The sequence below is a fragment of the Camarhynchus parvulus genome, chromosome 6 (genome assembly GCF_901933205.1).
Source record: "Camarhynchus parvulus chromosome 6, STF_HiC, whole genome shotgun sequence".
Taxonomy (NCBI): Eukaryota; Metazoa; Chordata; class Aves; order Passeriformes; family Thraupidae; genus Camarhynchus; species Camarhynchus parvulus.
Window position 1 is genome coordinate 22,152,004 of NC_044576.1, and position 15,226 is coordinate 22,167,229.

General features: G+C 45.1%; 1 protein-coding gene across 3 annotated transcripts in view; it reads left to right on the plus strand.

Moving 5' to 3' along the window:
• FBXW4 (F-box and WD repeat domain containing 4) overlaps window positions 1-15,226 on the plus strand; it is a 59,764-nt gene that overhangs the window by 39,850 nt on the left and 4,688 nt on the right. For 2 of the 3 annotated variants that reach the window (XM_030951713.1, XM_030951711.1), the window contains one exon: window positions 5,952-6,017. The exons of the other annotated variant lie outside the window; for it this stretch is intronic. In XM_030951713.1, the coding sequence (XP_030807573.1) occupies window positions 5,952-6,017 (66 nt within the window). The remainder of the gene's footprint in view (window positions 1-5,951; window positions 6,018-15,226) is intronic. 3 annotated transcript variants of the gene reach the window in all.

Sequence of the window (15,226 nt, forward strand, 5' to 3'; positions counted from 1 at the left end):
CAGTCTGTTTCTGGAACAAGCCTGGCTATTTGCCTTCAGCTGCTGGGCCTTTTTGGCAAGGTTATTCAACAAAGGTGAGGCTGTGCTGAAGTGGGATTCTTCTGCTTGCTCAGGTGAGCTTTAGATGCTGTCTTACCTGTTGATTTTTGTTGAATTTTTGGTTAAAGAATGCTAACATATAATCCAGCTGTCTTGACTTCTGAGATACTGAAGATGCTTGGTTCAGTTCTCTGGTCATCCTGTGAGAAGTACAAAGTACAGCTAAAGGAACTGGTCTAGGACAGTGAAGGGGCAACACCAGCCCAGCATGACCACCCAGACGTGGGTTTGTCCAGCATTGCCTGCATCTAAAGCAGATGGGATTTCTTGCATATTTGTGGTGCCTGCTTGCTCATAAAGAAGATGCTAAACTGATGCTGTGCTGTTTTTGGTTTTTTCTCCTTGCAAATTAAATGCCCCTGCGGAAGGAGCACTTGCTCCCCTGCACTCTCTGTCTCTCTCCCTTTGTGTGTATCTGGTCTGTTGGAGAAGTCTCATGCCGGAGGTGGCGAAACTCCCTGTGCTGGGTTTCTGACCTCCTCCTCTCCCCTTCACAATGTTGTTACTGTTGCATCTGCTCTTCAGCAGGGGCTCCATCAAGTTTGTGTGACCTTAGCACTGTATTCATGCTGGAGGAGTTACCTTCCATAATGATGTCAACTGATGAGGCTGGCGGGATGGTGGCGGCCGCGATAAGACATGACATGTTCTAATGATTCGCCTTAGCGAGCTGAGTGTGTGTGTTGGGGGGGCACAGAGGGGCTTGGAGAGGGGAGGTGGGGGCCCCACAGGTGCCGACAAAGACTTTGACCTTTGCTGCTATAATATCAGTGTTTCACAGGCAGGGCGGTTCGGTAACCCACTTTCAGCCCATCAAAAATTGATTTAATTGCAATTTTTTCCCCCAATTAGGAGCACTGGAGCTTAACTAATTGGAGTAATAGAGAGTAATAAGGCTCTGATAAAAAGCCTTCCTCTGCCTCCTTTGTATCTTGTGTCATCGCCTGTCAGAGGTCAGAGAGCTTGCATATTCTATTAGGCAGAGTTGCCTTCATTTGTACAAATTAGTTTACCCAACAGTAATTAAAATGCCAGTGCGGGTCGGGGAAAGCTGAATACAATTGATGGGCACGTTGGTGAAGGATTTGACAGCTCCGGTGGCCTCCCTTGCCAAAGCGTGTCAGTGCTGAATCAAAGGCTACACAAACCCACAGACCCGTGCGTTTAACCCACGGCACCGTCGGCACCAACAGCTCTCTCTCTTCTCCTATCTCTCTTTTGGACTTGCTTTCTCTTCTCCTTCTTTTCTCATCTCACTTGAGACTTTTTAAAATAGATGTTTCCCATCTTTGAGCTGTCCTTTCTGCTGATCACTTTCATAACACTGCTACCAACCGCCCCATCCTGTCTCCTTTGGTTCTCCCCCTTTTCTCCCCCCACCTTCCACATTCCCAGCTGCAGGGCTCTGTCAAGTAATAACTTCTTTGTTTCCCAGTCCAGTGAGTCTCCATATATAATAGTTTCCAAAATGGAACAACGATGTCCAATTCCAGGGGGCGGGGGAGAGCGCCAGGAGGAAGGAATGGGCTCTTGCACGTGTCGAGTAGATTCTGGATTTGAAATCCCTGAAGAGCAGAATAGAACTAGAGAAGCAATCGGTTTACAGTACAGGGAAGGGCACAAGTCTGGGGCACAGAGGAGGTGTATTGAGAAGAGGTGGGAAATGACCTGTTTTACCCAGGTTCCTTCAATGACTTTGCATTGCAGGATTCCCAGCTCAGGCAGGACCTGCTCTAGAGGCTGGGTTGATGGTGGGGCAAATATGTGTTGTTCAATGTGACTTGTGTTTCTGGAGCTGATATTGTTTCTAAGCCTCAAGATAAACAGCATCTTTCCAAAAGGACTAATGGGCATCTACCTCTGTCCCTCTGGTTTGTTCACATCTGGCAATGGTTTGTCCAGGATGGGGTCAAGAGGGATGCTACATGAGTCACACTGTAGTTGGCACCTTGGGAGCAGCAATGGGATTATTGCAGCTGGAGTGCAGCCAGAGCACTACTGCTGTTGCCAGAAATGCCATGGGATCTTCAACAACCACAATTCAGTCAGATAGAGAATTCTTGTGTTTCTTCCAACAGCACTGCCAGGATGTGTGCTCTCTTTCATTTCCTGGCCCAGCTTCTATTGTGCAGGGATGATGTCTAATGAAATGTCTCTTCTGCATTAGAGACATAGAGGTCTGGCTTCTGGAGAAGCAGGCTCTTGGTTGTTCTGTTGGTTTTTTTTCCCCCTCTTGTTTATTCCTCTCCTCTCTGTCGATAGGGGGTTTCAAATAAGAAAGAGGACATCAAAGTATCAGATGAGTTTGAAGATTCCTTGTGTTGGACAACAAAAATATGCTGTTTATGAAGTATGTGTGTCTCAATGCTGTGCAAAATTCTTGCCTTCCTGCTTTGGTTTTTGACTCGGTTTTAGTTCCTAGGGGATCCCTGTGAAGACAACATGCCCTGTTATGGAAGCCCTACATTGGTGCTTTTTTCCCCTTTAGAAGGGCCTATTAGGGGGAGCTTATAGTCATGGTAGCCGGCAGCTTTCAAAGGATAGAAGGAAGCATAGTGGGGAAGGGGCTTTACATCTCCAAGGCCATCTGGAGACTGGCCATGGCAGTTTTTATGGTGGATGTAGATGCATCTGATCAGAGTCAGTGTACATCATTGTGTTGTATATACTTCAGGTAGATGAGTCATGTCTGCATGAATGTATTTAGGGTATCCTGTACTTGCCTCTTCCCAATCTAGTCTCTCCTCAGTCTGGCTGTAGAAAGTAGTGTAGGCAAAATGAATGACACTCTCTAACCTAGTAACTCAGCTTCAATTGTTTTTCTTGGGCAGCTGGCAACAACAGTTGTGAAAAAGCTGCGCTTCTCTAAGTTGGAGGGTTTTCTTATGTGTGCTCTGTGGTCTCTAAGACAAAAGAGCCTTGTTGAAGATGGAAAAGAAGCAAGTCTGATAGAAGGCTTCAGCCTGATCTTCCACACTAAACAAAGTTTCAGAAGTTTTGGAGCCAAGCTTTACATGCTTTCCTCCAAACTGCATGTTGGTTTAGACATATGAAAGCTGACTTGTGTTGCTCTTTTGCCTGAAGTAAAACTGTCACCTGTGAGAGGTTCCCAGTTATGAGACACCTGAGGCTTCAAGGTGTGTGCCTGCAGATCAGACTCAAGGTGAGGGGTCCTGTATCATGCCCTGGAATCCAGACTTTAAGGTCAGTTCACTCTCAGGCTTTGAGAATTTCTCATTGGTGCCCCTTCTTGTGCATGTTGTCTTGTGAGTGCTGCAGTGAAGGTGGCCTGCTCTTGTGGGAGAAGTCTTATCTTTGCTTGCTAATAGGCTCAGGCTGTTAAAGATAAGGCCTGCAAACCTGATCCCACTGAAGTATGAGACAGAATTCCTGTTGACTGAATGGAGTCAGCTTTACCCAGAAGAGACTTGTTTGTGGCCCTGAGGCCTGTATTCGATGCTGGAGAAAAATCTCTTTATCTAATGCTTTCTTCTCTCTCTCTCTTTTTTTTTCTTTTTTTTTTTTTCTCCGAGGGGTGGGGGGTAAGGACCAAGGAAGGAAAGCTGAAGTCCAGAACTGACAGCATGAGGGAGGATTAAACCTAGCTGTTCCTCCCACCTTTTTCTCCCTGTTGGTGTGCCTCCATGGTAATTTAGACCTGTGGCAACCATCAAAGCCTTGTGCATACCTTCTGCACAAAGGGATCTGTCTCCCAAGTGAGAGCGTTCTCTGCTGGGATAGAGTCAGTTTGTCCCCCAAAAGAAAAATCTTAAGCACCCAATTGCCTGCTTGACTGACTCCCTGACTGCTATTGTGTTTCTAACCACAGTAATTGACTTTAGTAGTTATTAATGGATTATGGCTGGGGAGTGGGGACAAAACCCAACACCTAGCTTTGTAGCAGAGGGACCTCCTGACCAAAGTGCTGCTTGCCAGACATGGGGCTTGACCGACAAACTATCAAAGTGGGTGTCTTTTGCTTGTTTTCCTCTGAGGTGGATGACATTGGCAAAAGAGAAATGTTCCCTCCTGTCCTGGACTATGGTGGAGAGAAGGCAGGCATTGAGCAGAAATCATGTTTCCAAAGATGAAATGCTGCACACTTTCCTAATTGATCATGGTGGCTGCTTCAAGCAACAGGAATTGGATTTTCCATAGACTCTCAGACTTTGGTCAGGCACTTACATGGAGAAGAGTAATGTGAGCACCCTGCAGCACCTGTAGGGGCAGCTCAGTGCTACAGGTGCTTTGGCTGATTGCATGTGCACTGCCAATGAACCTGGAATTTTGCACGTTAGACATCCTGGTTGGAGACACTTTGAAATAGCTCTAGGTCTGCAGGCCTTTTCTAGCCTAAAGGGCAGCTAAGCATCACAGAACTTGTGGACACCTCCATGATGTGGTTTGATGGTTTGAAATGGTTTGATGTTATCTGCTTGCCTCTTTTGCAGAGTGTTTTGTCAGTGCTGCTTTGGCCTTATGGTTTGGAGAAACCAGTTGCTCAGCTAAACCACAGAGATAGGAGTAGAAAGAGTCCTGAGTTCCAGTTTTGCTCCCATCTGGTCCTTCTCTGACTTCGATTGAGTTGAGCCTGTGTTCACCACTTGGCTGCTGAGTGCCTTCTTGCAGCAGCAGTAGTGCTTCTCACAGAAGTCAAGGCTCTGCAAGAATCCATTCCTGGTACAGTAGAGGCTTGCAGACACCTTGACTTCCAAAGAAAGAATGCTGTAGAGGATTAAAGAAATGTTAAAAACTGCTCTAACTGCTATTTTTGTAGACATGACATTGTTTTCTTATTTTGTTTTCATGTTTTCAGCTGCCAGCCCTGTGTCATACTGCAGAAGTTCTTTAGGCAAAGCGTAGAAATGGCTTTTATTTAAAGCAGGTTCCATTTCATGTATTCATAGTATCCTTGTTGCATTGACTTAAACGTAGTTTTGGCATTTTATTCTCAGTAGCTGCAATAAATATGGCTTTGTGAGAGGTTATTTATAACTTACTTAGAAATCCTTGGATGAGCTGCTTCCTCTTATTTGGACTGAGAATGGGAAGCTGGCACAAAACAAGCAGTGTGGTTTGGAGAGCACAGCACCCATGTTCCTCATGCTTGATTTTAAGGATTTGTTCTGTCTTATGAACTAGTATGAGGCCAGTGGGTGTCAGGTGACTTCTGGAGCCAGCATGTGCAGCAGAGACATAGCATTGCCAAGAGGACTTTGGAATGGGCCCTGCTGGAGGGTGTAAATGGAGCCAAATATTGCTGCAGGAGAGCTGTGCTGCCTCTAACACAGAGTGCCTGAGCACTGGGGAGGGCAACCTGATCCAGCTTTGAAATTGGCCCTGCTTTGAGCAGGCTGGACCAGAGACCTCTATTCTGTGATTCTTTAGGCCTGTAATGCTGCAGCCGGTTCATGATTGTACTCAGAAGTTGCCAACAAGCAGAAGTGATACATGAAGTAGGAAATAACAGTAAATTTTCCATGGGGTCTTTCTGCAGCTTACAGCACTGTATATGAAACATGCTAAGTACTGTCCTGACCCATTTGAAAATGTTGTTTACAGATGTTCCTGTTTAGGTTTTCCCTTTGTATTTACAAATACATTTTATGTCCTGCCAATTCTCTGCAGTTGTGACCTGCTGCATCTGGGAAGCTCAGCTAGTGAGAGTCCTTTGGCAGCTCTCCCTTTGCTGCTGCCTGTCCCTTGTGAAATGTGGTGGGACATGCTGAAATCATCTTGTACCAGAATTCAAAGTCTGTCTTGTAACCTGTTTTCTCTCTTGCTCATGCACTTTCTTCAGAACATGAGGATTAGTAAGTGTTTTTTGTTTGTTTCTTTGTTTTTTTAAACAGCTCATTTGTGACAGGGACAGCCTGCTGTGGACACATCTCACCTCTGAGAATCTGGGACCTTGAGAGGTGAGTGAGCTTCCAGGTTACAGGGAGGGACTTGACAAGAAAAGTGAATATCAATGCAATATTGGAAATGCTGCAAAAGGGTATCATTCCTTTTGTCAATATAGGCAAGGGATGATAGAAGATGAGATGTGTTGAGGAGTGGGAGACAAAGCAAACTGGTGTGGAAAGGCATATGTTGGGGGTGGTTCTGGTTCAGTAACCCGGCTATTCTTCTCAGCTTTTCCAGTTGATGGCACAGCCATCCTGGTTTCTTCCCATTACCTGTATACAGTCAAAATATACCCATTACACCCTCCTTTTCATCTGTCTCTGTTGATGCCTCAGCCAGAGGAGGTGAGGAAGGTGATCCTTATCCTCCCATTCACCCATTTCTCTTTGGTGCTGGGAAGCCAGAGGCAAACACAGGCTCTGAAGTCACCTTGTCCTGGCTGGCAATTCCAGTAGCTCAGAGAGGTGGTGTGTGGCAACAGGTTATCTATGGAAGTGACTTAGGCACATTGTCTTCTCTTTGTCCTAATAAGCACTGAGGAGGTTAATTGCTGTGGCCAATGATTTGGGGTCTTTGGGTAGTTCCTGTTCGGTGAAGGTGCTGACCTTAGCAACTGGGGAAATGTTGTTCTCAAATCTTGATGTGAGAACTCAACTGCTGACAAATTTGAAACTCTCAGCCTGAGGGTCTTAGTGTAGTGATGGACAGATAGCAAATATTTCACAGGATTATTGGAATGGCAGCCTTGCCTTCCAGGACCAGGATGCTCTGGGTAGGAGTGGCATGGCCCAGATTATCCAAAGGAGTGCTGTCAGAAGTGGGGTGAGCAATGGCAGAAGGGGCCTGAGGGATATCAGTAGAGCTGTATTTGGGGAAAGGGGGTGGAGAAGGATTGGTGTGGACACAGGGTAGGTCTGAGACCAGTTGCCTTCTAATCCATAGTTTAAATAGTTTAGATTGTTTAAGTCAACTCTATCAAATACAAATTTAAACCAGCCATTTTTTTCTCTGAAATAACAAAAATACTTTCCAACAATGCATCCTAGGAAAGACAAGCTGGAGCAGGAAAGAGCACCAGTGCATTAGTTATGGTGCATGTTTCTTAGTGATCCATCCAGTGGCGCCTTTGGAGTACCCCAGAAGGGTGTACCCCAGAAGGATGCAGGCTGTGCTGGGATACTTCTGCCCATCAAGTCTTCTGGCTGTTCTTGAATAGAGGCATCTGACAGGGGTGAGGAGATGGGAAACCCTCTCCCCCCTGCCCCAGCCTTTCTGACAGCCTTTCCCAAGGAAGCCTGAAGAGATAATAAAGCTGTGTAGAAAATAGGATTAAGGTAATGAACAAGCACAGTGAAGTTTGATCTTTCAATAACGTAAAAGCCTGAGTGACAGGCAAATAAAAAAGCCAAGGCAACCTAGGCCACTGGGCCTCTGTTGAAATGGCTAGAGTGTCAAACTTATTCTTCCCTCTTCACCTGTCACAGCTGGAATGCACCATGCCACTGGGTCTTTTCCTCTGCAGGGACCTGTGTGTGAGCTGGTAGACTCGTCAGCATGTGCAGGGTAGGAGGCTGAGTAGGAAGCATGGCTGGGACTCTAGCATGTGAAGCTTGATGTCATTATTCATAAAAAGGGGATACAGAACTATCCTTCCAGGTCTTGACTCTCCATAAACTGTTCATCTTCCCAGCAGAGCTTTGGATCCATCTTCAAAGGCTCCAGTGACTGCCGGAAGTAGGGAATGCTTGTCTGTTCCTTTGAGGTTTTTGAATGTTGTCTTCCTGGTCAGACTCCAGGAGTGAGAGTGTGGCATGAAAACTTAAAATCTTAGAGCCACGCAGGACTTAAAAATTCCTCCTGTGCTCAATGTATCCTGACAACATCTGGCAGTCAGAGCCAGAGCCTCTGAGTTTGCTGCTTACCCTTTTCTTGTGGCTGCAAAAGGGCCCAGAGGCTGACCCGCAGAGGCTGAACATGGCAAGGATGTCTAAGAACAGAATTCAGGTAATTTCTGTCAAAAAAAATGAATTGGGAAGGGTAGAATGATGCATAAGGTGTGTTCTTAAAAACCAGAGGATCCTTAGCACCACTGAGGTGTTTAGTGCTGTCCAGGATCAGCTAGTTCAGTTAGGGGAGTTTTCTTTGCATTGGTGGGGTGAGTAAGTAACAGTGCAACAGTTTCTGTGCCATTCTCTTCCATTGGGGTAGGTGGTCTTTTTACCCAACAGCTGAGATCTGGAACGTCCTACAAAAGGATTTAAAGCTTAAATAACCTTTTGTGTACTGATCATCTTAGTTCCAGGCCAGATAAGTCCTTGGCTGGTGCTTGTCACTGTTGGTCATGGTATGTTTTGTATTTATGACCTTCGCTGTTCCCTGACCCTGGGGCAGCCATTCTCATCCCTCCAAGAGGAAGGGGATAATATCTTCACCTGTAAATATGTCCTGTGCTTTCAAAAGGGCTTGACTGGTTTTGGTGCAGAGGAGATTTTTAGTGGGGAAAGGAAACGCCTTTTGCTGCATCCCGCTCCCACAACTGTCTTTCATTTCTGACTCTGCTGAGATGATGGCGTTGGATCAAAGCCACAACAGGCAGCAACAAGCAATTGTCAAGGGAGTCTAAAGCAGGGGAATGACTACATAATGCCAAAACACTGTCTCTGATAGCTGAAATTCCAGCTGCTGCTACACCTGGCCCTGTCTCCTGTAATGAAGGAGGATTTAGATTTTTTTCATATGCTTTTGAAGCTGGCTAGCTGCACTTGTGGAGGACATCTCTCACCTCTCACATGCTACATTGTGCCATCTGATTGCTTTTAGATGTGGGCAAGTTGCTGTGCACTTATTCGCACTCTGGATCAAGGTGTGTGTATGTAAAAGCAGCTGTAAGTTCAGTGATTAGAGGCCTGCAAGGGGAACAGTGAGCAAGATGGGCCACACGATACTAACTTGTGTCTTTGCATCAAGGATCAGAGCTTGCTGACTCCTTGTCCTCTTCCAAGCACCCTTGTCCTTCCTTTCGTGAAGGATATGATGGCAGCTGCCCCTCTTGCAGGTCAGGTTCCTCTTCTCACTTCTGCCTTTCTTTATTCAGACCGTCCTGTCTTGTTTGCCAGTGTGAGTGTGTGGCTCAACAGAACAGCCACTTAATGGCAAGCAAGAGAAAAGGAAACCTTATTCAGATCCTCCTCCTCTTTTTTCTTCTTTCTATTGCCTTTGGGAGTTTAAACTCCTTGGAAGATGAGGGTCATGCACCACTGACAGCTCCAAGGCCAGCATTTGTCATTTGCCTGCAGAGAACTGTTGCTTCCCATGTTATTGGGGTGGTCTTGCATGTCATTAAGTGACAAATGCCCGTCTCAAGGATGCTTCTCCATAAGATAGAATAATCCAGAGGTTTCTTTGCAGCAACTCTTGGAGTTGTTCTGCAAAGCCTGACATTTGAAATGGACCAGTGATCTGTCTTACATAGTAGTCTTCATGCTATAAACACTTTAAATGCACAAATCCTACAGTGTTCTTTCCTGTGACATGACATGCTGCAGGGCACAAGAGCTCTGAAAACAACCAAAGTTAGCTGTGCCCTGCAAGCCACCCAGATCCTCTGCCTTTTAAATAGCCAGTCTTTGTCCAACTCCTCCCCCCTTTTGAAGGTATTTTTGGCAGAGTGGGGATTTTGTTTGTTTGTTTTCTGTTTTTTGTTGTTTTTTTTTTTTTTTTAAGAACCCTCTAATTTCTTGTTCGGTTTTTCTCCTGCTCCTGAGCCCTTTGAAAGTAGCTTTATGCCGTCACTGACACCAAACTGACACTTTGCGTTTCCCCACTTCTTATCCCTTTATGGCAACAGATGTTGAAATTTTGTATCCCTTTTATCTGTCCCTCTTTGCCCTCTTCCTGTAATTAGGTTTCCCTTGTTAGCAGTACAAAGTGGCCCGGTTTGCTGCCTGGCCTTTTGAGCCATTGTGTTGGAGCACATTTTTTTCTTCCTCTTTCGGAAGAGTTCCTTCCCCCTTAAGTAATAGGCAGGGTGTGGGCCAGAGCTGTGGCTTTTTCTTGTTTCTTTGTTCTCCATTTATCTCTGCCACCTTTTTCAAAGAGATGGAGAAAAAAAATAGAGAGTGCATGGAAGGGGAAGATACAGAGTTGCATTTCTTGACTGTCAGGCCCCCCTGCTCTTCAGGTGTTCAAGGCAGGTGCCTTTGATGTCTGCAGCTTTTGGGGAGGTGGGAGGTAGAGGATTCATGAGAGTGACTTGGGAGTGGAGGAGAAGGGAGATTCAGGTGTATGGATGGTGCCCTCAGCAGAGGGCTGAGAAGGAGTCTGAGGTAGCCAGGCAGCTGCTGAGCAGGTTACTAATCTGTTCTGCCTATAGTGTTATTGCACTGTGCTCTTTCTTTCCAAAAGCCAGCGTGAATGTTACCATTTTTAAGCAGCTGGCTGAAGTTTGCTAATGTGCTGCTGCTGTATTTCTAGAGTGTGTTTCCATGGGTCCATTGCTAGGTTACATCTGTCTGGGCCATGGAGGGGGCAAAAATGAGTTGCTGTCTTTTGAGCTTTTGGCTTATGTTGATCTGCATCCATTTCTGTGGCTCTTCAGAGCTTATGGAGTTAAAATTTGTGCTCCCTGTGCTGGTCTTAAACAGCAAGTGTAATTTGAGAGTTGAAGCATATAGCACTGAACACTCTGGTCAGCTGATCACTACTGATGATTTCCTGTTTAAATCCAGTCCTTCTTGACTTTGTCTTCTGTTGTGCTCCAGTTTTTTAATTGTGTGGAAGTAGATGAGTGAAATGAAAATCTGCAGGTCTAGTTCTTGGTTATAAGTCTTGCTGAATGTTTTGAATAAAAGTTTTTAATGTAGAAGCTTGGCTCAAGGCTTCTTAATGTTGTGTTCTAAAATAATTTCTGCAGAAGAGCATTCTCTCCCCAGCTTTGAACTCCAAGGTTTATGCAAGTTTGAGACCCTCTAATTTAATCACCAAAGGAACTGTTGGGTGAAGAAAGCACATATATTCAGAACTGGAGTTGGTAGATCAAAAGGAAAGGTAACTGACTCCAAGAAGTGTGGGGTGTCTGTTTCACCCAGGCATTTAAACTGGATTTATCCAGTCACAGAGAAGTGGGTGCATATGTCTGATAACAGGAAAGACAAGCCATAGCAAATGTTACCCTGTCACTGATGCCAGTTTCACAGGATTTGGGGAGCAGCAGAGTAAATGCAGTAGATGTGGAATACCCTTTCCAACCCTGCTTTTCTATAGATTGATATGTCAGGCATCTTTTTTCACCAAGGAAACTCCTCCAGGTTTTGTGGGAAAGAGGCTCCCTATTCCTTTCAGACTTGCATTCCTTTCTCAGCATCTCGCTCTTGGCTGAACAGTTTTAAATCACAATGACCAGTCCAGACCTTGAGATCTTGAGTGTTGGTGGAAGCAAGACACCAGGCCTATGGCCAGCTTGAGCCTGTTGTGGAGAAAGCTTGCTGGTGCAGGGAGCCTCTTAAGTCATGGTTTCTTGGATAACTGTCCCTTTTAGAAGACTTTGTTGTGTTCAGAACTCTGTCTCCGGTCTATAATGGTTAGTTTCAGTCTTGTCTGTGCAATGTATTCCATGGTATGCATGTTTTCTCAAAACTGAGGCCTTGTGGTTCTTTACTGACTTCTGCTTGGGCTTTGGTTTTGTGACACTATGTTTCTGAACTCTCTCACATAAGCTGGGCATCTTCTCCCTTTTTGTTAAGAGGGCTCTGGTCCATCTTAACCTAAATGTAAAATCATTGTAAGAGGAAAAACATACAGGTGTTTATCCTAAATCCTTTTTTCCCCATGGCAGTCTGGCCCTGTCTCACTAGAAAGGACTATGAGGCCAGCTCCTGCCTTTTGGATGTGTGCATGTTCAGGGCATGCTGCAGCCTTTGAACTCTTGTTCAGGCATATTTATGACAACTTTACAAGGCCCTGAACAATCAGAGAGCATGGGTGGGGGCTGGACACTCCAAGCACATCAATCAGTTTCATCCCTCTGAGCCAAAGCAAAAGTAATCTTTATTTTTCCCTGGGTTGAGAGAGAATCAACAGAGGCAAGAGAGAAGAATGGGAAGGAGTGAATGAGGAACCCCCTCTGTCACTGGCTAGTGGTAGCTCATTTAAACAGATGGCTTTGTTTTGATTTGGACTCTCCATTTTTTTGTCTGCCCAGTAAAGGAGACCTGCAGAGCTCTGTCCAGAAAGGGAGCAATACAGCCGCCTGTTCCCACACAAGTGGGGCGAAAGGCGAGAGGCTTTGAGAATTCCCTGCTTCTTTTCCTTGCCTCCCTCTTTTTCTCTTCCTCCAAGAAATCGCAGTTTGAGAATTCCCCCCTACTCCTCCCGTTGGAAAGAAAGACAGAGAAGACATTCTTGACATTCTTTGCAGAGAAAAGGGGTTAAATGTCTGAATTTGGGGGTCACCATGTTATACAAATTGCAATCTAATCGTTTTTACAAGAACACACGTGTGCTAAGAAAAGGAGCCATGGACAAGAAAGAAAAGGGGAGAGACAACCTTTTTTGTCCTATCTTCTTTTTTTTTCCCCTCAAGGTTTTGGACTATTGTCACGTCCTGTCTCTCTCCCCTCCTCACCCCCGAGAGGGAGAGCATTGGTTTTATAGTTAAATTGGTTCGTAAAGCAGAAGGGCTTGGTGCCATTTCTGTTTGTTTTCCCAAATAAAAGCCCCAGCAGGGTCTCTTTTGCACCGTTGTGGCTTTATTTGAAGAAACTGGCTTTTTCCCATAGCCCAGTGTGTCAGTTTATCCTCTGAACTTAACCTTACGGGAACCCGAACAACAAAAACTCACAGGGTCCCAGAGCTGGAAAGGTAAAGAAATTGTATCTTTTTATTGGACCATTTAAAATGTGTGTGGGCCAATTCAGAGAAAGCAGAAGAAAAGAAGGCAAAACTCCCTTTTCTGTCTCTCCTCTCAACACAATCTCAGACCGTCGTTGGTGTCTTTCCCCCCTACTGCCTCGAGTCCCTTCAGCTGCACTGTGGAATCAGACAGAGGCATTTGCCCTGAAAATCACTTGAAACAGCATCTCTGAGCCATTTCACTTGGAGGTGCTCCTTCAAAATTCCCCAATTCAATCCCACACCTCCCTGTAGGAATCAGTAGCCTGGTCTAAATGCAGAGGCAACTTTGGGGTAGGATAGAAGAATAACTTTGCTAAGGATCTGTGTTTCTCCCTATGTTTCTCCCTACAATACAGATGTTGTTTGATCAAGCCTTTCCCTTCTTAGCATAAGTTGCTGCATCTCCTCAGTGCCTCAGCTGCTCTTGCAAAGCACCTAGAAGAGACAGCATCTCATCTCTTCCCTTTGGTTTTGGTGCACTCTCCTAATTGGGTGACAGAAATTGTGCAAATGCTATACTTGGGATAATTATTTTTAAACGGATTTGTTTTCCTTTCTTGTTGTTGGATACTCAGATCAAATACCCCAGTGTTTGGAACTGAACAGGGCTCTTTATACCTTTTTTTTTTTAAGTATATGCTTCCCACCTGTCTTGTTTCAAATAGTTATTGGGGTTGAAATACTGGTTTACAGCTCTCTTTGGTTTCTGAACAGTCATCTGCTTATGTGCAATAGATTCTCCTCTTTGGTGGATGATCACAATTCACAGATGAGGATTCCAGAGCAAGTGAATTGTCCTCAGTTTTGCACATCTCTGTTTTCAACAGACGTTCAAAATTCAGCAATTTCCTAGAGTTTGCATATTTATATAATATAAATTCTAGTGAATTGGGGTCACCAGAAATTGAGGGTAGGGAGAAAAAGGTTTTTTTCATTCCAGCTTTTGGAGTGTAGTTTCTTGTGTACGGAGACAGCTGGGCAAGATACTCAGCAAATGGGCAGGTTCCAGGGAGGTAGGTGCAGACTTCTTTTGGACTCTGACTTTGAGAAAGATCTCAGGGAGATCCTGAGCTTTTATGGACACACAAATAGTTGCAGTGGTTTGGGAGGCTGTATATAACTTTAACTTGGTGAAGCAACTTTCCATGGGTTATCTGGAAAGTAACCATCTGGGCTCTGCCATGACTGACCTTATTTTGTCTTCATATTAGGGATTGAGAAGGAATAGAACTTGAAGCTGTTTTAAAAAAAGAACAAGAACTTAAAGAAACGAGACTGTTTCTTCCCTTCACTTTGCTTCTGGGCTTCTGGAGGTATCAGGAGAGCTATGCTTATGGCTAGATTTCTAGCATGGGAAGGAAGGAGTGAAGTGTGGAAATCCTGAATTTAAAAAATCCTTTGATTTTAAAAGCAATTTTTAGAAGTCTTGAAGAACTTGGAAATTGATTGAGACGAATTAAAGGATTCTCTATAGTGTCTGAACAAAATACCTTTCACTGTTGGACTCATCAGTTGGATACATTTACCAGGCACATCGACTTGGTTTAAACATCTTGTTCTATCACCAAGGAGTCTGGAGCCTAGTGCCAGCACAGCTTTCCTGTACTAGGGATGAAATAGGCTGCTGGATTTGCTCTGGCTCTGTTCCTTGTGGGCAGGTACTGGATTAGTGCCAATATTATTCAGTCATTATTCAGTCTGTCTAGATGCTTAACAGGAAGTATGAAAAGTTAGGAATATTATGAGATTCCTCGCCACTTGAGACTTACTTGTCTTGTGTTTGTAGGTGCCGGGTTGGCCCAGGTGGTTTGTGGTTAAAGTGCTGAAACTGAGAGCTCTTGCTCTACAGTGGTCTTTCCAGAAGACTTGCACTGTCACATTTGTGATTCTGCCTCACAGAGCTCCACTGGTGCAGAGCTGTTTCTGTTGGTGCCACCCAGCGCTGGGACTGAACGTGGGCACTATCTGGCCCAGGCTGTTCAGTACAAAGACAAGCAAACTCCAACCATGTGCACAGGTAACTACCTGGCTTGCCTGAAAAAGACCTGGGAGCAAACCAGCTACTTGCTACTGCTGGAGGGCCATGGCAGGGTGGGGAGATGGTGTGGCCCTTCCATGTTTGGGCTCGCTTGGTCTTCACAGACATTTCCTGACTAACCTTCACAGCCTGTAACTTTGAAGTACTGAGGATCAGCCTACCTGGGATTTGAAAGGTGTTTAGGTGAAAAAGGGACCACAGATTAAAGAAGGCAGCTGTTTCCTGCTGTGTTTGGCTGATGCTGGTGAAAAAGGTCCAAGATAGCTATGCCATCTCTTTCTGTCCCTCATG